Raw genomic sequence first — 22,710 nt, forward strand, 5'->3', positions numbered from 1 at the left:
GGCTTACTCTAACTGGAGCTTACAGGAAGGTGGGCCCATCATTCTGATCAAACAAGCAGCCTCTCCAGTCTCCTCATAAATTCTAAAGGCAGTTGTTTAGCCCTGTCTGGAATATCCAATGCCCTGTGCTCAGGAACAAGTCTGTGGTTCTTCTGTCCAAATCCTACATGTCTTCATGATGTCCCAGGCCGAGAAAGAGCCAGGAACCTGGACAGTGGTTGTTTTAGTCTGCCCAGGGTCCCTTCTTTGGAGAAATCGCTTGCTCCGTGCCATGTGGTTTGTGAAGCTATCAGTAAGAGTGTGCAGCCTGCTATAGAGATGGTATCATGACCCAAACACAGCCAACCACAGGACTGCCCCCTTGACAATGTGCTTCGTCCAAGGGGTGGGCACCTGACACAAGCAGGGCCAACCAGAACCCTCCCCTGAGTTGGATCTATGGCCCAGGAGAACAGATGCTCTTCTGGCTAGGCTGCCAAGGCTGAAAGGATGGCATTTTAGGGCTTGCACCAGCTATCTTCTCAGCCACATGGAAAAAGTAAAACAGCTGAATAAGCTGAGAGTCTGGGGGGGGTGTGTGTGTGTGTGTATGTGTGTGTGTGTGTGTGAGAGAGAGAGAGAGAGAGAGAGAGAAACTTACAGCATTGAGTTATGCCTTAGTTTATTAGTGCTAACTCTGGTAATTTAAACAATACAAATTTATCTTCTCACAGCTCTGGAGGCCAGAAGCCTGAAATCAAGGGTCAACAGGGCAGGACTCCCTCAGTAGAGTCTGGGGAGAATCTGTTCCTGAATCTTCCAGCTTCCAATGGCTGCCAGCAATTCCTGGCATCCCTTGACTTGTGGCCACATCACTCCATCCTCGTATCACCTTCTTTTCTGTGTGTCTTTTCTCTCCTGTCTGTGTCCAATCTTGCTCTGCCTCTCTTTTATAAGAATGCATATCATTGCATTTACACCCCACCCAATGATAATCCAGAATAAATCACTCCTCCCAAGATCCTTAAGTTAATCACATATTTGCCATATAAGATAATATTCGCTCTTTGCCACATTAGGTAAAATTTACAAGTTCCAGAAAGTGACTCTGTTTTGGGTATGCTTTTTAGCCTATCACAAGTCCCATTTGAGTCCCCAAGACTTTAGATTCCACAGTTCTTCCTTCAGCCCCATGAGCCACCTCAGTAGACTCCTCATCAGCCAGTAAGTTCCTTCCTGGCCCAGGCTAGCATGAATGGGTTCAGTCACTTGTATTAAGGGCGTCTTAAATAACACACATCCCCATGTCTGTAGCAGGCTGGGCATTGGAGGAAGTAGCAAGGTGCAGCAGACAGAACATTTGCTCTTTCATGAGTGTTTGGGAAAATCACTTTCCTTTCCCAGCTCTGCTGTTTCATAATCTTTGCAAATATTAAGCTTAAAGGACTATTGCATTTGTTTATGCTATCTTATTTTTTAAATACCCTGTAATTATATTTATGGCTTGATGATCATTTAACGATTTTTTTCAAATGTGATTTTAAAAACCCAACTTAAGAGGCTTGAGCAAAAAGAAGCAGGTAACAAACCTAAAATGTCTAGGGCTATATCAGGTACAACTTGATTTGAGGCCCTAATGATGCCACTGGACTCCATCTCCTGGTGCTGCCTCTTCAGGATTGGCAGTATCTCAGGCCCAGGCAGTGGCTCCCTGCAGCTTCAGAGTCACACTATCAGTACCCAGGCTAACAGAAAAGAGAGTCAGCCTCCCTAATGAGTAAACAAGTCTTGGAATTGGATTTCATTCACTCCATTGGTCTGACTTCTGTTGAATTCCTATTCAAAGTAATCACTATGGTCAAGAGGATGAAATGTAGTGATTGGCTTATCCTAGGCCATTTGCATGGTTGAAGAGTGGAAGAAGAATGGTACTCCAGAGGGAAGGTGGATGTTGTTACCTGAAGTGTGGGGAAAGCATGCTGGGTGTGAAAGGAATCAATGTGTATTGAATACCATGACATTAAAAATTTTATAAAATCCATTTATTCTTTGGGAGGCTGAGGCAGGCGGATCACAAGGTCAGAGATGGAGACCATCCTGGCTAACACGGTGAAACCTTGTCTCTACTAAAAATACAAAACAATTAGCCGGGTGTGGTGGTGGGCGCGTGTAGTCCCAGCTACTCAGGAGGCTGAGGTAGGAGAATGGTGTGAACCCAGGAGGCGGAGCTTACAGTGAGCTGAGATCACACCACTGCACTCCAGCCTGAGTGACAGAGTGAGACTCCATCTCAAAAAAAAAAAAAAATCCATTTATTTATCCAAATGAATAGGTCTGCCAAGTTTGTAATGAATAGATGGATTATCATAAATCATACTTTTATAAATATAATACAAAAATGTATACTACCAACTTGCAGAATTTTCCAAATTAATTTGAAGGAGATCGTGTGAGTTTAGTACCTTTAGACAGGGCAAAATAGGCATACATTCAAATTATGCATTACTTTGGATATGTCAATAAACACAAATATTTAATAGATATTTTATTTCCCCAAGTTGCTGATGAAACCATCTTATCACAGATGCTCTCAATGGTTACATAAATGTCACCCTGAACATGATCAATTAACCATAATAAACATTGTACTCAACTCTCAAAGTGTTCTTTTGGCCTCAGTGTGAGATTCGATTTTCTGTAGCCATAGTTTTCAAACTTTGTAGTTACACACTACCACCAATGAGGCTAATATATACATTTAAAAACATGTAAAATATAAAATGAGTTAAAGATAAAATAATTAACATGCTTTTTTCTTTTTTCTTTTTATTTTTTCAGGATGGAGTTTCTGTTGCCCAGGCTGGAGTGCAGTGGCACAATCTCAGCTCACTGCAACCTCTGCCCCTTGCCTCGTGCCTCAGCCTCCCAAGTAGCTGGGATTACAGAGGCATGCCACCATACCCAGCTAATTTTTTGTATTTTTAGTAGAGGTACAGTTTCACTGTGTTGGCCAGGCTGGTCTCGAACTCCTGGCCTCAAGTCATCAGCCTGCCTCAGCCTCTGGAATTGCTAGGATTACAAGCGTGAGCCACCGCGCCTGGCCTAAAATAATTAACATTCTTTATTTTATTTATCAATGGTGAAAATACCTTTATGATCTCATTGAAAAAAAATAGTAGTACATTTAGTGAGCATGTTGTCATTACTTCATTTAGAATATATTTTCTAGACCGGGCATGGTGGCTCACATCTGCAATCCCAGCACTTTGGGATGCCAAGGCAGGCAGATTGCTTGAGCCCAGTAGTTTGAGACCAGCCTGGGCAACATGGGGACACCCTGTCACTAAAAAAAATACACAAAATTAATCAGCTTGGTGGCATACACTTGTAGTTCCAGCTACCCAGGAGGCTGAGAAAGGAACATCGCTTGAGCCTAGGATGTCGAGGTTGCAGTGAGCCATGATGACACCATTACACTCCATCCTTGGCAACAGAGTGAGACCCTGTCTCAAAAAGGAAAAAAAAAAAAAAAAAAAGGAAAATATTTGCCTAACATTTTGTGACAGAGAGCTGAAGGTCTGATTCTAAATCCAGTTTATTTTGATATTTGGTATTATAGCTGTCAGAGCTGAAAAAGCTAACCCAGTGTTATGAGCTGAACTGAGCTGCTTCCAAATTCACATTGAAGCCTGCACCTCCATGTGACTGTTCAGAGATACGGCCTTTAAAGATATAATTAAGGTTAAATGAGGTCATAAAGGCAGAGTCCACATTAGATAGGACTCATGTCTTTACAAGAAGAGGGAGAGACACTAGGTAAGAGCCATATGAGGACACAGGGAGGAAGCAGTCATCTGCCTGCCAAGGAGAGAGATCTCAAAAGAAATCAATGCTGCTGGCACCTCAGTCTTGTCATTCTGGCCTCCAGAACTGTGAGAAAATAAGTTCTTGTTGTTTAAGCCACCCAGTCTGTGATATACTTTTATGGCAGCCCTGGAAGATGAGAGCACCCACAAATATGGCTCTATTGGCTTGACTTTGGTCAAATTCCTACTCTTAATCACTATGGTCAAGGGGTTGAAATGTGGTGAATGGCTTATCCTAGGCCATTTACATGTTTGAAGAGTGGAAGAAGAATGGTACTCTAGAGTGAAGGTGGGTATTGTTACCTGAAGCGTGGCGAAAGCATGCTGGATGCGAAAGGAATCAATGTCTACCGAATATCATGACATTGACTTTCTACAGATACCATTGGCTCACCCACCAAATGACTCATTTTCCAGTCCTATAAACCATTCATGCAAAGGTGTTTTTTGTTGTTGTTGTTGAAACTTGGATCATAAATTCCCATCTGCTCTGGAAATCAAAATTAATTAAAAGGTTTTTTGTTTGTTTGGCTGGTTGGTTGGTTTCTGTTTGTTTGTTTTGAGACAGGGTCTCTCTCTGTCACCAAGGTTGGAGTAAAGTGGTGCCATCACAGGTCACTGCAGCCTCCACCTCCCAGGATCAAGTGATCTTCTCATCTTGGCCTCCCTACTCCCCCAGTAACTGGGACTACAGGGGAGTGCCACAATGCCCAGCTAATTTTTGTATTGTTTGTAGAGATGAGGTTTTGCCATATTTGCCCAGGCTAGTCTCAAATCCCTGGGCTCAAGTAATCCTCCCACTTCAGCTTCCAAAAGTGCTGGGATTACAGGTGTGAGCCACCATGCCGGGCCCAAGTTATTTTCAACAAATGAGTAAATAAACCACTGGAATTCTGTCTGAAGATTTTTAAACAGGTTAGAAAATTTTGTGTAAGTTTTTAAAATGTGCATACACGAGAGTTTTTATGGTGCCACACTTTTATTGTTTTGGATAACAAAATAGCCTAATGATAAGACATTTCCAAACATCCCATTTCAAAATATTTTCTCTACTGCATAGTTCTTTTAAAAGGTAATTATTTTCTCACTCATTGTTAGCATCACATTTTATCTTGAAGGGATAGATTGTGTGTAGATTTTTTTTAAAATCAGATAGGTAACATTCTACTTGTTATCACGTAAAAAGACAACAAAATGGGAACAGCTGTCTTTATGTCAAACAAAAATGTGTGTTATCAAGTTCAACAACATTTAAGGCCTCTGTCCCAAGAACAACTACGAGCCATAGTGAGGTATAAAACATATTCAGAGTCACTTCCCAAGCCATTACTGTGTTATACTCTGTTATATTTTCAATGATAAAATTTAGAAAATTAACCACATCAGTGACTTCCTATAACGTGTTATGTAGCTCTGACCTCAGTGTCTTTGCTGCAGTAGTTTATCCATAAATCGTGCAGTGAAGGATTTCATGTGTGAGCATAGCTGTGAAACTTTACCCTGAATCCTTCCACTCCGTTCAAAACTGTCATTGCCCTGCGGCTTCACTTACACAGTTCTTCCAGAAAATATTGTTTTCATTAAATAATTTATTATTAAGAATAAATGTTAGCCAGATGCATTGGCTCACGCTTGTAATCCCAGCACTTCGGGAGGCCAAGATGGGTGGCTCACTTGAGGTCGGGAGTTCAAGACCAGCCTGACCAACGTGGTGAAACCCTGTCTCTACTAAAAATACAAAAATTAGCCTGGTGTGGTGGCACGCGCCTGTAATCCTAGCTACTCGGGAGGCTGTGGTGACAGAATCACTTGAACCTGGGAGGCGGATGCTGCAGTGAGCCCAGATTGTGCCACTGCACTCCAGGCTGGGAAACACAGCGAGACTCTGTCCCAAAAAAAAAAAAAAAAAAAAAAAAAAAAGAAGAATAAACCTTTTCCAGCATACCTTTCTTTAGTTGCTCACAGAAAAAGCAGTTCTTTGTGTATCTCTTTATTGAAACGGAATCTAGTCAATATAATAATCTGAGAAACATTCGAGAGTTTTGTATTTTCATTCACTACATAGCAAATCTCCCACATGGTATAATTTACTCTAACACATTTTTGTTTTCCTGCTAATCTTCAGCTATATAAATACATATATATAAAAAACACATTTTATAGAGAATACATTATATGTAGAGTACATTTTATATATATAACACATTATATATATAATTTTTTCTTTGTCAGTTGATCTATAATCTATAAAAACAATGCTTATCACTGGCTTGCTGTTAATAAATATGTGGGCGAATCTCTGTTCGAGGCTCGCAGCTCTGAAGGCTGTGAGACCCCTGATTTCCCACTCCACACCTCTATATTTCTGTGTGTGTGTCCTTAATTCCTCTAGCGCCGCTGGGTTAGGGTCTCCCCAACCCAGCTGGTCTCAGGAATTATATCTATATATAATTTTTTCTTTGTCAGTCCCAAGGATGTGTTCTGACCAAAGAATGCATTTTAGCTTGTTATCACATTGTTTTCCATGTACTATTTCTACTATTTCTGATTAAGCAATAAGACAATTATTTTCCCCAAGGTATGTCTTTTGTCACTAACAAATCTAAAAGGAAGTCTCTAAACATTTAATATTAAACTGAGTGAAATTTTCTAAAGTACTAAGTTGAGTATTGCATGTCTTCAGACATCACTGAAAAAAAAAAATGAAAGGATTTGTCTTTATGTTCCAAACACCTGGTTTCTAAAGGTCTTGCAAATCCTAAGTACTTTTAATCAATATCTCAAAGCATACTTAGGATGAGGATGTGACTAATGATAATGAATGTGAATCTGTATTTCAAATAGCCTTATGGCTACTTTTGAATTTTTCGATTGACTTGTCTTCAGTCTCAGTCATTGTTGTCACTGTGTTAATGTGGCAGACATCGAGGTCTTTTTACAAGTAAGAAACTTGTCAGTTTTGTCCTTTTCCTATAAATAAGAAAAAGCTTTATTCTCAAAGTATAGTTTTTGTAGTTGAAATGTTTTTAATCTAGTTTAGTGAAAACTAGATAGTATGTAAATCCAGTTAAGTGGGCACACTGCAGTACATCACAATGTGTTAAAGGGAACTAGCTGTTGTCAGTCCCTTTGTGTAGGAAAACGTCCACTCTCCCCTCATAGTATTTGGCAAATGGGGTTTAACTCATGACTGTCTGACATGCGGACGAAATACTGGTGTCATAGTCAATTTATATATTCACAAAGTCAATTTCTATTTTCATATAGAAAATAAGTAAAAATAGAAGTTCTAATATTCTTCCTCTGTCTCCTGGGGATTCTGTACCCCACTTTTGAGAGCACAGATTTCGTTGTAGGATGGCTGATTCACTACTGTAGTGACATTGGATACTCCCAGAATCCATTCCCTGCTTCTCCAGCCAACACTAGCCTGATTCTCTTTCGGGTGGTTCCACTTGACATCAGTTTGGGGATGTCAAGAAACTCAATTTGGACTTCAAAACAGGATATCCTAGGACTCTTTTTTTTTTTTTTTTTTTTTTTGAGGTAGGGTCTCTGTTGCCCAGGCTGGAGTGTAGTGTAGGATCATGGCTTACTGCTGCCTCAACCTCCCAGGCTCAAGTGATCTTCCCACTTCAGCCTCCTGAGCCACTGGGACTACAGGTGCATGTCACCACGCCCAGCTAATGTAAAAAAAAATCTGTAGAGATGGGGTCTTCCTATGTTGCCCATGCTGATCTCAAACTGCTGGGCTCAAGCAATCCCCCCACCTTAGCCTCCCAAAGTGCTGGGATTATAGGCATGAGCCACCACACCCAGCCTCCTAGGACTTTTGTAGCAGCTCCAAAAAGAAGCTATGTCCCTCATCCACATGGTATAGTCCAAGGGTGTGAATTGGCCAGCACTGCAGCTAGTTTACCACACTGATAGCATAGACTGGAGCTTCCAGGAGCCACACTGTGACATCCGGGGATGAAATGAGACTGCTGAAGGTAGGGGCAAGAGAAGGCAAGAAATGGGATCTTTGGTGATCTTATTTGAGCTCCTGGATGAAGGCTTATCTAAATCCAGTCCTATCCATGGACTTCACAGCTGTAGGGGTCAATAAATTCCATTTAATTGTATAAACCATATTTAAGTTGGTTTCTCTGTCACCTGAAACAAAAAAAAATCCCTCATTAATATAAACTGTCAGCCCTCTCATGCAGTTTGTTTTCTGATTTTTACTTATTTTCATCTTTTGCTTTATTTATTGCAGAGTTAACCATACGCCATAGCACAGTTTTATGATCAGTACCTGTAAGATCTCTCTAGTGAATTATTTCCATAGCAGTGCATCTTAATTACATGCTTACTGTGTACTAGGCACTATTCTAAGTACTTTACATATTGATACATTTAATCTGCACAATAACTCTATGAAATCAGTACAATTATTATCACGATTTTATAGATGAGGCAACTGAGATGCAGAGAGGTTAAGTAACTTGCCCAAGGTTACATAATAAGTAGTAAAGCCAAGATTTACTACCAAGGCAATTTTGTACCAAGGCAGTCTGTCTCATAAACCCATGCTTTTAATTGCTACAGTACACCACAAAGATTACACTAGTCACATGCTAACACTGATATTGTCCAACTGTCTGATTTTTGCTGCCATTGTGATGAGTGTAAAGTGACATTTATAATTTACTGTGTAACTTTGGACAAACTACTCAAACTCTGTGTCTGTTTCTTCATCTGTAAATTGGAGATAATAAAATAATACTGATTTCAAACAGTTGTTGTACAATTTAAATGATAGTAGTGATGTTGAGTGTCTTTACTTATTGTCCATTTGGGGTTCCCTTTTTGGAAATTGCCTGTTCATACCTATTGCCCTTTTTTATTGGGTTTCCTGTCTTTTTCTTATTGATTTGCAGAGTGTGTGTATGTGTGTGTGTTATGAGTTACATGTCAGTTTTAGATATTTATACCTCCTTCTATCATTCTGTCTATGGTGCCCTTAGTTGAACAGGAATCTTGTGTTTCATTTTTATATACTCAAATCCATTCATTGTGTTCCAAATGTAGAGAGGATAAAGATATGAAAAACATTGTTTATGCTCTAAGCAACTTAAAAGTAGCTGGAGAATCAAGAACAACTATGAGAACAAGTGTTAAACATTGTATAGCAGTCTGCAATATGATGCCCTAAGTTGTAAGGCTGAGTAGCCAACAGTATAAACTTGGGAAAGTATCTAAATCTTCCTGAGCTTCAGTTTTATTTGGAAAACGGAAACAATTTAAAAAAAGACCTTTCCATTTACTGTATTTTTTAAAATTTTTATTTATTATTATTATTTTGAGATGGAGTCTCTCCCTGTTGCCCAATCTCAGCTCACTGCAACTTCTGCCTCCTGCGGTCAAGCAATTCTGGTGCCTCAGCCTCCTAAGCAGCTGGCACTACAGTTGCCCACCACCATACCCAGCTAATTTTTGTATTTTTAGTAGAGACGGGGTTTAATCATGTTGGCTAGGATGGTCTCGAACTCCTGGCCTCAAGTGATCCGCCTGCTTTAGCCTCCCAAAGTGCTGGGATTACAAGGCGCGAGCCATCATGCCCAGGCTCCTTTCCATCTATTGTGATAATTAAATAAGAGATGTTGAATTGTTCTCATAGTACCTGGTGTATAGTACCAACTACAATTTAGATGCAAAACAGATCAATGAGATAATAATGGCTATCATGTTTGGAGGTCTACTACCTGCCAGGCACTTTTTATATGTATCTGCTTAAATTTCACAACTCCCTGCAAGGCATTATCACTGTCATTTGTCAGACGCAGAAACCTAGGTTCAGAGGGCTTATTATTTGATGAAAGTCAGGCCACACAGCTAGTAAATGGCAGTGATAGGATGGAAAGCCAGATTGCTTTGACCTCTAACCTCCCGTGCCTTCTACTATGCCAAGCTGTTGTCAGAAAAGATACTAAGGAAGCAATGAAACTTGACGTGGTTCCTGAAAACAAAGCAAACAAACCAACCCAAGCATTTTATTAGATAGGAGGAAGGGAGGAAAGATCATGCCAGATTCTGAGAGAGTGCAGTGGATCTGCAAGGGATGCAATGTATTGAGAGTTATTCGAGGGCAGAAGCAAAACTTTATCCACCATACTTCCCTTCAATCCTCACACAGTGACCAAGACAGAGTATCTGGTGCGGAACATTTATTCCCTAATCTTATTATCCTAACAGGGGAGCAGGAGTAAGTTGTCTGACTGGCGAGTTTGAAAGAATTGGGCATGTGTCACTCTATCCCCTCAAGTTTGGGGAGCAGGCATGTCCCAGGAGGCACATGTTTTCTGCTCTTCCATGCAGTCAGTCTAGTTTTTACACAGGCAGGTTTTCCAGCTCTGCTTGTGACTGAGTGGACATGTTCAATTCTGGGCCCACTGTCCCTTCAGATCTAAAGTCATGGCTGCCATTCCAGCCTTTAGCAGAGACAAAGCTGACATTTTGCTCTCCATAAGTCTGACTCCTGCTGCTATCTCAATGGATTCTGAACTTACATGGGGACCATGGGTTTATCTTGAAGCCCCCTAAAGCCACAACAGTGGGCACTCAACAAACCAGCAGAGTGAAAATGACAAGTTCAGAGGACAATGAGAAGACGGGCCTGCTTTGAGTGGAGGAAGCACGCCGATGTAGTTGAAGAGAAGTTAGATGAACAGGGTGGGCCCAGTAATGGACGGCTTATAAGAAGGGCAGAGTTTGGATTTGATGTGGGAAGAAGAGCGTTGAAAGTTTCTGAGTGGAGGAAGAACATGAACACTAGGAAGACAGTGTTTAAAATAAGGTAGCGAACGAATATGAAAATGGATTGCAGTAGAGACTACAGGGAAGAGACTGGAGCCCTAGGACAAAGAAAGGAGGTTTCTAGAATTTCTGAGTGAGGGAGGATGAAGGTTTGGCCTAGGAAAGTGGACATGTGAACGGAGGCGAGGGGATGCATATGAGATCTCAGCGGGTAAACTGCCAGGCTAAGGGTACAAGCTGGCTCTGAGAAAAGGAGATAGGTTTGAAGGCAACCACCCTGAAAGAGGTAGATGAGCAGGCCCTGAAGCTGAGGGAAGTGAGGCTTAGCCTTGGGCATGTGAAATCTGAGTTGCTAAGTGGATCTGTTCTCCGCACCAGTTATGGCAGGAAAGGCGCCTTAATTATGAGCATTTTAGGGAGTTAACCCTGTCAAAGAGGTAGCACACTTTCGAAGGCCAAGGGGTGGGACGAAGGTGGTGAAGATGGCAAGCCTGAACACAGAGGCTACTTGGGATGACAGGGGTGGGAGGAGGGACACAGGTGATGAGTGAGTGGGCGAAGAGAAGGGGACACCACTCCCGGGCCCGAGGGAACGAGGGGATGAGGCTGCCGGCAAATGCTGGACTCAGGATCTTCCCAGCAGAGCAGGGCGCCCGCCACCTCACCCAGGACAATGCACCGTAGAACCCACAGCAGACTTCCCCACGCCGGGCGGTCTTCCCGGCCCTGCACCCACTTCCCGGCGCCCCGCTGCCCTGTTGCCGTGACACCCTCGACCCCGGGATGCGGGGTCTCCTCTGCCTCCCTGGGCCTCCCCCTTCAGCCTTGGGGGGCGGCTCCGCTTCCCAGGCCGCGGGACGTCTTTACCTCTAGGTTCCAGTCCCGGCCCTTCCCGGGCCCCCCGCGGCACCGCCCACCTGGCCACAGCCGCAGCCCGCCCGGGCCGCCGCCAGCCAGCAGCCCCTCCCGGGGTGGAGTCCCCTCCCCCTCCCCTTTGTGGCAGGGCCCCACGGGACGCCCCCTCTGCCTCCGCTGCACGTCCAGTGGGACGAAGGGGCGCCGTACTAGGGGCCGTGCGGAGAGAAGGGTTCGGCGGCGCCAGGACTCCCGCGGGCTCCCCGGAGCAGGGGGCGGGAGGAGGGGGAGCGGGAGCCGCGGGGGCCTCTGCAGCAGAAGGGGGAGGAGAATGGGGAGGAGCTGGTGGGCAGGCAGGCGGGGAAGGAGAGGTCTTAAGGGGCGGCGAGCCCAGGTCGGATTTCCTCCGAGGCTGGCGATCGGCGGAGCTCCAACCTCGGCTTAGAGCTCGCTGCGGCCGTCCTGCCCCGTGCCCTCGGAGACCTGGACCGTACCACGGTGAGCGCAGGGCGCGACGCGCGGAGGCCGGACTCTTCGGGCGGCCGGGGGTGCTCGGGCGGAGGGAGCGAGCCTGCGGGACCCGAGCAAGTTTCCCAGGTCGGCGCGGGGCCCGGCGCCTTCAGACCCGCTCTCTTCTCTCTTCCGCAGATGTGGAAACGCTGGCTCGCGCTCGCGCTAGCGCTGGTGGCGGTCGCCTGGGTCCGCGCCGAGGTAGGCGAGGGGCCGAGGAGTCCGAACTCGGTCCCCGGGGCCGCTTGGGTCTGCGCGCTGGGCGGGTGGGCGCGCGTCCTGGGGATGCTCTCCCGGGGTGGCGCTGGGAGTTTCCGTCCTTGGGGTGGGCTGGGGTGGAGCTGGGGGAGTGCTGTGAACAGAAATGCTACTCACGAAACTTAAATCTCTAAAGCAGGAAAAGTAGTTCGGGCCGTAAGCGGGAGCCCCAACGCGGCTAACATGGAGGGAGAGCGGGGAGGAGGAGAGGGGACGGGCTGGGCCGACGGGGACGAGGCGGCGACTGGAGCAGCAGCGAGTTCAAAAAGGCGCCTCAGTGCCTTCCTTCACTTCAGAGGAGACAGAGTAGTTGGGGACTTTTCCCTCCCAAGTCTGTCTCCGGGGGGCAGGGGCAGAGGAATCTCCGGATTCTTCTTTTGGGGCAAAATTAATTTTCCTTTCTCTCTTTTAAAGTGAGATCATGATTCCCTGAAATGTATTTTTTTCTTTGTGGAGTGCCCTCGGGTTATGTGTTATCATCTGGGCCATGTAACGGCCTTTTCCGAAATGTTCCCTGTAACGTTGCGCAAGTGTAAGAGAAAATCCATTGCTCTGCTCTTTGGGGGCTCGAGTTTCCAGTTAAAGCGTTTCAGCGCTTGTTTTTTTGTACCAATTTTTTCAACTCTAACGACCTTCCTGAGACACTACAAACAAACCAACAAACTCTTTGCTCAGAAGCCCCTCCATTAACTCAAAGGTTTATGGACAGAAAATAAACAATTCTAAATTCCCCGGGCTCCAGTCTCCAGGAAAGTGAGGTCAGAAACTAAACATTTGATAATTATGGCAGGAAATATGGAAGGAATTAAAAAGCATGAGGGAGAAGAAATGGAATGCACATTACAAAAGAAATAGCTCCCTGGTGGGTGGTTTATGCTCCCCGTTTGAATTTTTTCCTTCATATTACAGTTTAACCACACCCTTAGCATTGCAGCTTGACTGTGCCCAAAAAAGTCATAAATGCATACAAGGTCTTCACAATTTTTAAAAAATACGCATTGGTCTGAATTCTCATTTAATTCACTACTGCATTGTTGATTGAGGTGGAAACTCAATCAACTGTTTTTACTCCCAATGAAATAAAAGTAGCTAATATTTATTAAATATCTGCTGTGTTGTAATAGAATTCCACTTTAATGACAGATACATTGAGTCAGAGAAGCTTACCCAATGCTCTCAGCTACTAAATGCTAAGGGTGGGATTTGAACCCAAACAGTCTGGCTCTGGACCCAAGGCTCTTGACTACTAGACCACACCACTTCCAAGCACAATGGTTTAACATTTACCAAGTACATTTTTGTATACCACACATTGGGCTATGTACATTACTTGCAGTTATTTCTTTTAAAGCTCTCAAACCCTATAATGTAGGTTTTATTAACCCGATTTTACAGAGGAGGAAACAGGTTTAAGGAGATTAGGTAACTTGCCCAGGGTCATACAACTAGTTAGCTCTGAAGCAGGATCTGAGCCCACCTGTCTATCTTTGGAGCCCATCTTGAATTCCATGTCTGCTTCTTACCCATTTGGTTTCCAGGGTTTGCATTTGAGGGAGTATTCCCCTTCACTGGCTGATGTAGCCCTGGTTAAGAAACATTCCTCCATCCCCTGCTGTGGCCCTCAAAAGGCAGCTGCAGACCAGTGATGGATGAGGTGAATCCCTGGTTGGTTTTCCAGCAGGCTTAAGAATTGCCAGCCAGTGTGTGAAATCACTCAGTGAACTGGAATGCAAATATGAGGTGTGAGGAGGCTGCTGGTTCACTCACCAGGCTGTGTGGCCCAAGGTCTGGGATCTATTCTAGGCGGCCTGCAAGACACACACCCCTCCCAACCCCCTTCCTCACAGGGAAAACTTATCCCTGGTAGGAAGTTCCCCCAGCAGCAATTTCCTGCTGGAGGTAGAAGAGCATCCAGTGCTCTCACAGAATTCCCAGGCGAACTCTACAGGGAAGAAGGCAAAATAGAGAAGTACTGAGATGTAAAAACAGAGTGTGTTGGTGGAGAAAGGAGGCTGTAAACTCAGTGTGTGGAAATGGTCACAATGAAAAGAGCGAGGGGTAGGTATGAGCTAGGTTACATTCCATGGCTCCAGGTTATTAAGGATTATTATCTTTTAATTATTCCAACTTCCTGGTGCCTGGCCAAGTAACATTTGGCAAGTTTTTAATCCATTTAATAATAATATACCTTTAACTATTGAGGAGGAGGTACATTAACCCTCTCCCTCTGGGAATGGAAATTTGGATTTTTTTTAAAGCATTTTATCTTGTAGTTAGTGGTGCTTGCCGTTTAAATGTCTTCCTTGTTAACTCTAGGGACGGTCTGCAGAAATGGTCACATCATGATATTTACAGTCTTTATTGACATGAATCTATTGTAAACTTTAAATCAGCTAAAATTGTACGAATATTGTTGAACTTTTTAGAAATGGAATTTAGAAAATAAATTGAGGTGTCTTGGTGCTTTCTGCTTTTTTGCAACCGTAAATATTTAATTCAGCATATTTTTAAAAAATTTTAATCGCTTTACAAATCATGTTAATATTTGAAGCAGCCAGAGCCTCTGTAGTAAACTTCAGAATCAGAGTTGCTCACCACTTGGGAAAAGGTAATTGTCATCAGTATTAATGCCAGTCTATGTCAATCCCATTTGGTTAGATTCTCAAAATTATTAACAAAAGTCATTAAGGAGCCTGGGCTTAGGGGCTCATGCCTGTAGTTCCAGCACTTTGGGAGGCCAAGATGGGAGGACTACTTGAGTCCAGGAATTTGAGACCAGCCTTGGCAACATGGTGAGACCATATCTCTACAAAAAATAAGAAAATTAGTTGGGCATGTTAGCACACGCCTCTGGTCCCAGCTACTCAGGAGGCTGAAGCAGGAAAATCACTTGAGCCCAGGAGGTTGAGGCTGCAGTGAGCCATGATGGTGCCACTGCACTCCAGCCTGAGCAACAGAACGAAACCTTGTATTTAAAAAAATAGAAACAAACTCATTAAGCAGAGTGTCATATTGTTTTGAATGTGTTTCATGGTCTCCTACTTCCTTGGCACCTCGTGATTGCTTTCTCATTGCTGCTTCTCTTTCTTACCTGCTCACTCTCTTACTACTCTGTCTGCAGCATATACCTTCAGCCAGCCTCCCTCCAGATTCTGCCACATCCACCTGAGCACACACACCCATGCACTCTGTAGTCTGCTTGAAAGAGGGTACTGGGTGCAGCGTATGTCTCTAGATGTGTGTAGATTAACATGTGAATGGACTAGGCAGAGAGGGCAGCAGCAGAGGGAATGCCTCCACTAACAATTACACAGATACGCCTTTTCTAGATTATCTGGGGAGGGGCCTGTGTGAGCCTGCTTTTCAACCCTTTCCCATCCCCTTCGCATTGGGAATTACTGCAGTTCATTGAGAAGTGTTGATGGTGGATGCATGGTACGGAGCCTGGGAAAATGTTAAGAACACAGGCGGTAGTGTGTGTGCCCTTGAAGCTCAGTCAGTGGATATCTGTCACTCTAACATGGCGGGCTGAAGAGAACCCTGTGAGCCCAACTGCCTGCTTTAGGAAGACAGCCCTGGCAAGTACCCAAGCATATCCCAACTCTCCTTTGGTGGATGTCTCTGCTGTCACTATGATTCCCAGCATTCCAGGTCTAGAAATTCATTATGATAAGTCACATGTACAGTTGACTGATTTGTAGTTCAGAATCCTCGTTCCAGTAAGGGATCCATGCTTGACCCATGAACTTTGAGTGCTTTACCTAAGAGAGAACAGTAACAATTCTACAAACAGATGTACTTCACTTAGCTCTAGACGTGCAATACTAGAAGATTATGAGGGCTTTGTCCTTCTGAGGCCACGTTTCTTAACCTCATTTGTACCCTATTATCAGCATATAGTTAACCACTAGGGGTTTTATTCGGGAGCTCCTCTATGTTCTTTAGAATTGTTCTGATGGTAGACTCAAGTAAGCCTTGCATCTAACCCGTATCTCTGACTGCATCTTCTTGGAGCCACAACTTGTATTATTAACAAAGCTAAAGAGATCACTAAAATGATCTCTTGCTTGTTTATCCTTTGGCAAATAAGCTACTTGTTGCAATTCTAGAGACCACTGCTGGAAATTGGGCTGTAAAACATAGCAGGGATTCTGCGGACTAGCCAGAACAGAAGGACAAGCACCCAGCATATGAGGCCCTGGCTATTGCAAGTGGCTTTAGAAGGTGGACACGTTACAGTTCTCTTAGAACTTTCTGGATTGGGTGACAGAAACCAAGACTCCATCCCCAGGCTCACAGAAGCAAGTTGGAGAGGAACCATGAGGTGACAATCTGGTTGTGGGCTGAGGTGGATGTAATGATCCCAGAGGAAATGCCCCAAAGATGAAAAGAAAGTCTTCAAAGTCAGTGAGGCAGAGCAACGCATGCTGCCACAAGAACAGGAAGTAAAGGATGAGCTGTAAATACCAGTGATCACATATGAGAATTGAAAATGTCATGGATTCTTTGTCTTAGTCCTCTTCAAATAACTGGACGTCTGGCAGAATGTTTCTAACAGACATAAATTTTATTAGGTTAATGATACCAGTTAATAGGGAAAAGTAGAGTTAGATAGGTTCATGTTGTAAGCCAGATGAATAATGTCCTCAGAAGGCAAATGCATACTTTTTGTCTAGGATGCTCTATTCTGACTCCTGCTATTTTGGCAAGGGGCACTTTCTCTAAGAGGACGCCATGAATGGCGTGGCCTTCCCTTCACTGTCCTCATCGAGCCTATTCCCTCCTGCAGCTGAGCGCACCTGGTACTCAGGTGACCTGAGTCACAGTGAAGCACAGGGCATGGTCTCTGCCCTCAAATTATTTACAATCTAGTGGTGGGCCCAGGTGCTTTAAATCATGGCAGCTACAGTTTATATTATTATAACTACATAGTAACTAGCAGTTTTATACTTATTATTGCTGTTTGTTTTTTAAATTTACATTAATGTAGGGCTTTCCTTTGTAAGATCCTTTTATGGTAGCCAAATGCACAAATCTTCCATGTATAGCTTCATGAACTTTTACATCTGGCCCATGTAGGCACCATCCAATAAGACGGAGGGAGTCGGTACAGAAAGGAGGCTATGAACCTGTGTGTTACCATGAAGTTACATACAGAAAAGCTACCATGAAGAAAATGAGGGATAGGGATGATCTATCTGTGCCCAAATACAACCATCTTTTAATCTGTCTCTTCTCTTGGTGTCTAGCCCAGGTAACATTTGGCAAGTTTTTAATCAATGTTTTAACAACAGCAAACCTTCAATAATTGATGAAAGGTAAATTAACCCTCTATATGAGATTTACTATTTGGATGTTATTTTTAACATTTTAACTCGTTAACAATAAATGGCTTTCCTTGTTAGCTACAAGGATGTGCAGCAAACACAGTGAAATACAGCCTTTGTTGAAATGAATCTGTTTTAGTAAACTTTAGATCAGCTTTGGGGAGCTTTCTTGACTGTTTTGTGGATGGATAGATATTCCAGGGCTCACTGTAATCTTTATTAAATTCGGCAAAGAACTCAAATCATTCTGTTAGACCACTGTGCCCTGGTCATTATTACTTTTGAAAGGACTCTACATAAGATGTCAGTCATGTTATTTATGACAGGAAAAAACTTAACACTGACTACATAGTCAACCATAGGAGAAGGGTTAAATAAATCATGGAACAGCTATATGTGCCACCAAAAGCATTTACAAAAACATTTTGAAGCTCTGGCAAATGATTATAATTTAATTTAGAAAGCACACACACCCCCAGCTTTATTCTCACAACTGTAAACATTTATAGAAAAGTACAACAAACAAATGTGTTAGAAATTATCTGTAGGTAGTGGATTTATGGGTCATTTTATTCTTTGTCCTAGTCTTTTCTATATTCTCTCAGCTTTTAATTAGCATATTTTATTTTCATATTTTATCAGAAAATAACATACTAACTTTTTTATTTAAATAAAATACCACATATTAGGAGAAGGGAAAATTCCTCTTGAAAAAAGGAGGGGATCACAAGAATCGTCAAGATGTCAAGGCACTGGATGAAATATCCAAGGGGCAGGACTTCAGGGATTGCTTAAGGAGAAAAAGGTGGGGTGGTAAATGGCCTTTCAGAGATGGCACAGACATGACATACATATTACTACTATCCTCTCCCTTACCCATGACACACATTTCTAATCAATCATAGAATTCTTTCCTACTGAACTTGGAGAAGATTTGAAAATCCTACTCAACAATGTTCTAGGTAGCCACTAACAATGAGAGTCTATATGAGATGAAAGCTATTTACCATCCCTGCTGGAAAAATCAGTCCAATTTGACAAACATTGACACATCTTTAGCCAAAATTAAGATAATTAGAAGGCAGAGTTTGGGACTGTATGAAACTGACAAAAACAACATGGGGTAATAGGTGATAGAACTGGGTTAGCAAATGGATGAAATGTCAGGAAAACAGCACTTACACCAGATTTTGGCCCAAGCTTCTAAGCTCTTTGGATGAATCTGAACACCTTAAAATAAGCCAGACCCTCTAACATTGGCCCCATCAACAAAATATGAGAATTTTCTTGGCTATTCTGATGAAGTAAACAGTTGCTCTGCTAAAGTTCTAAGAGCTGCTGCTGTCACAGATAACAGCTTTTGCATTAGCAGCAGCCTGGCAGTAACTTGCTAATAGAATGCTCTTTGGGTATTTGGAGTACAAAATAATTCCCATAAATCTTCATTTCCTGCTTTGGTTGGAGGATTTCCATTTAATCTTTTCGTAGACTTTAGATGCTCATTTGGAAGCCATCACCAATAAACTATTCCCAGGATTAAGTCTGAATGTATGACCCCCATATATCCCTTGAATAATCCTGGACACTATTTGTGACCAGCCAAGCTGTTGCCAAACAAGTCATGTGATACATGACAAAAGCTATCACATGTTGCAGGCCCAGATTTACACGTGCATGCATGTGTGCATGTGTGTGTGTATGTCACGGGATATTGGCTTGAATTGATGTAAGGAAAACATCTCTCTGTCTTTCTATCCTTTTTGTTGTTTCAAGATTTAAAATCCTATGTCTGAGGCAAAATTTGCCTTTTCTCCTGTCTTTCCTCTTATCCTTCAATGACAGTTAATAAGTGTAATTTATTGATCTACAGAAGTGTCAGGCATTATGCTAGTCAGTTTGCACATATGCTACTATTAGGAAGAGTGTCGGACTAAAAAGCCTTACCACACGGATCCCTGTTCTGAAGGAGCTGCTACCACCATAGCTTCTTGGCCATTAGGGGTCAGATGTAAGGCTTTAGCAGAAATTCCCCTTCCTCACCTCTTGCCACTACTTCAGAAAATCCTGAAACATGGCAGTGGGATAGATGGCCCCTGCCCTCTCGGAATTTGAAAGACTCCACTTGGGCAGCTGGGGCCCTTTTCAGCCTGTCCACCTAATCAGTATGTCCAGTAGATGGCAGCTTTTTGTGTGGAACTTTATCTTACCCTGTGACTATTCCGGGGGTCTGCTGTTTTTCTCTTCCCGTTTTCCTTTCTTTTCTTGTTCTCATTTCTGGGTGTCTCCAAGTCTGCTTTTTTTTCTTTTTCTTTTTTTTTTGAGATGGAGTCCCGCTCTGTCGCCCAGGCTGGAGCACAGTGGTGCCATCTTGGCTCACTGCAACCTCCTCCGCCTCCCGGGTTCTAGTGATTCTCCTGCCTCAGCCTCCTGAGTAGCTGGGATTGCAAGCGCCTGCCACCACACCCGGCTAATTTTTGTATTTTTAGTAGAGATGGGGTTTTACCTTGTTGGCCAGGCTGGTCTTGAACTCCCAACCTCAAGTGATCCACCTGCCTCAGCTTCCGAAAGTGCTGGGATTAGAGGTGTGAGCCACAATGCCAGGCCTAAATCTGTCTTTTTCACAGACTCTGTAACAAACCCATTTTGTTATTAAGAGCAACATTGTAGAACAATGAAAGAGTCTGACTTAGAAATCCTGCTGTGCCCTTTTCTGGGCACCTTTTTAAAGTCATGTAATGTCTCTAACTTGTAGCTTCAGTTAAGAGCGAGGGCTTTGAGGCAGTGGACTGAGTTTGAATTCTGGCCTTGTCTAGCTGTGAGGCCTTGTGCAAGTTACTTAACCTCCCTGAAGTCACTTTCCTTACCAGTAGAATGGGAATCATTCCGTGTCTCTGCCTGTCTACTCGATTAGATCATGGAAAAGATCTCCTCCACTCATGGTATATAGTCAACACCAAAAACAAATACCTGCAAGAGATGAAGGGCCGCTTACCAGTCCCTACGAGGCAGGGACAAAGAATGTTTTTGACTAATGATTTCACCAAGAGAATTCTCAATATACAAGTAAACATCCACTAGGCATTGTCTTTATTTGCATAGCCTTTGTGCTGGCTCAGGTTGTTACTCTGATACTGATTTAACCTTGAGAGGAAGTATAACATAATGGCTTAGTGCTCAGACCTGGAAGCTAGATTAAATCCTAGCACTGCCCTTAGTAGCCATGTGATCTTGGGAAAACTACTTAAAACCTCTCTGAGCCTGTTTCCCCATCTCTAAAATGTGCTTAATCCAGAGTATCTACCCCATAGGTTAGTTGTGAGAATGAAATAAGTTCTTACATGTAAAGCAGAGTGTTTTGGCACACAGTGTGCAGTGTTAGTTGGTATTATCATCCTCATGACATCTCTATGGGATGAACTCCAAAAGCCATGGGGTGTGTGTGTGTGTGTGTGTACATGTGTGTATGTTGTGTGTGTGCGTACACGTGTGTTTGAGCACACATTCACGCATGTGTACATGTGTGTATGTTGTGTATGTGCATACACATGTGTTTGAGCACACGTTCACGCATGTGTACATGTGTGTATGTTGTGTATGTGCGTACACGTGTGTTTGAGCACACATTCACGCATGTGTATATGTGTGTGTTGTGTATGTGTACACGTGTGTGTTTGAGCACACATTCACGCATGTGTATATGTGTGTATGTTGTGTATGTGCGTACACGTGTGTTTGAGCACACATTCACGCATGTGTAATGTGTGTATGTTGTGTATGTGTACACGCGTGTGTTTGAGCACACATTCACGCATGTGTATATGTGTGTATGTTGTGTATGTGCGTACACGTGTGTTTGAGCACACATTCACGCATGTGTATATGTGTGTATGTTGTGTATGTGTACACGCGTGTGTTTGAGCACACATTCACGCATGTGTACATGTGTGTATGTTGTGTATTGTGTACACGTGTGTTTGAGCACACATTCACGCATGTGTATATGTATGTTGTGTATGTGCGTACACGTGTGTTTGAGCACACATTCACGCATGTGTATATGTGTGTATGTTGTGTATGTGTACACGTGTGTGTTTGAGCACACATTCACGCATGTGTATATGTGTGTATGTTGTGTATGTGCGTACACGTGTTTGAGCACACATTCACGCATGTGTATATGTGTATGCTGTGTATGTGTACATGCGTGTGTTTGAGCACACATTCACGCATGTGTATATGTGTGCTCATGGCATGCAGAAGTCTCCTTGCTGCTTTTTCCCTCTCCAGAGATTTAAGTATCACCTTCTTTTTTAAAGAGAAAACTAGGATATTTATTTCAGTGGATGCTTTAAGGCCCAGAATTTTTATCAGAACCCTTGCTTCTACTGAGCTAATCTTGCCCTTAAACTTCTATATAGTGTTGCTTCTGTGAAGCCACAGTTCTATCATTCCTCCAGGAAGAGATTGAAGTACTCATGGAGCATCTCCTGTGCAGAGGCAGTAGGATAGGAAGCCAGCATAGGTTTTCCTAAAGGTAGAGTGAGTGAATGGAAATAACTGGGAAGAAAACAGAAAGAAAAGGCAAAAAAAGATGTATGTATGGAGGTAGCAAACAGATATCTTGGGTGGTCATTTTCATTTTGCTGTGGTCTTCATAGCATGACCTGTTACCAGGCAATAAATTCCAAATTGTTGGTGTGGAAAATGTGATAATGCAAAGGAATAGGATCCTTTGCTTTCATTATTTCAAAAATAAGTGCCAGTTACTCTCAAAGACAGGGTGAGAAGTATTCCTGGAGCAAGCTGGAATTTGTCCCTTTGGGAGCCAAGGCCATAGCTTCTGGTACTTTGCACACAGACCTGGAGTCCCACTAGGGAGGGGCTGCTGTGTCTGCAGCCAGTCCGATGCCAGCCTTACATGGCCACCCCTTCCTGGCCGTAGAGCCAGCTCTCTTTACCACTCCTTATGTTGCTCTTTGCTCTTTGCTTCATCTTTCTCCTCTATTTTCCTTTTCTCACCATCACAGAGAGGTCATCCTGAAGTGTCTGGGCCGCGGTAGGAGCTGCCAAACATTCACGAACCACCATGTTCACATTAGATGCAGAGATAAAACTGC

General features: G+C 43.3%; 1 protein-coding gene across 1 annotated transcript in view; it reads left to right on the forward strand.

Moving 5' to 3' along the window:
- The first annotated feature begins 11,898 nt into the window (after positions 1 to 11,898).
- FSTL1 (follistatin like 1) overlaps positions 11,899 to 22,710 on the forward strand; it is a 55,069-nt gene continuing 44,257 nt past the window's right edge. Inside the window, exons 1-2 of the mRNA XM_005548047.5 lie at positions 11,899 to 11,996; positions 12,147 to 12,209. Of these exons, the coding sequence (XP_005548104.3) occupies positions 12,147 to 12,209 (63 nt within the window). The 5' untranslated portion in view covers positions 11,899 to 11,996. The remainder of the gene's footprint in view (positions 11,997 to 12,146; positions 12,210 to 22,710) is intronic.

This window comes from Macaca fascicularis, chromosome 2, assembly GCF_037993035.2.
Source record: "Macaca fascicularis isolate 582-1 chromosome 2, T2T-MFA8v1.1".
NCBI classification, from domain to species: Eukaryota; Metazoa; Chordata; class Mammalia; order Primates; family Cercopithecidae; genus Macaca; species Macaca fascicularis.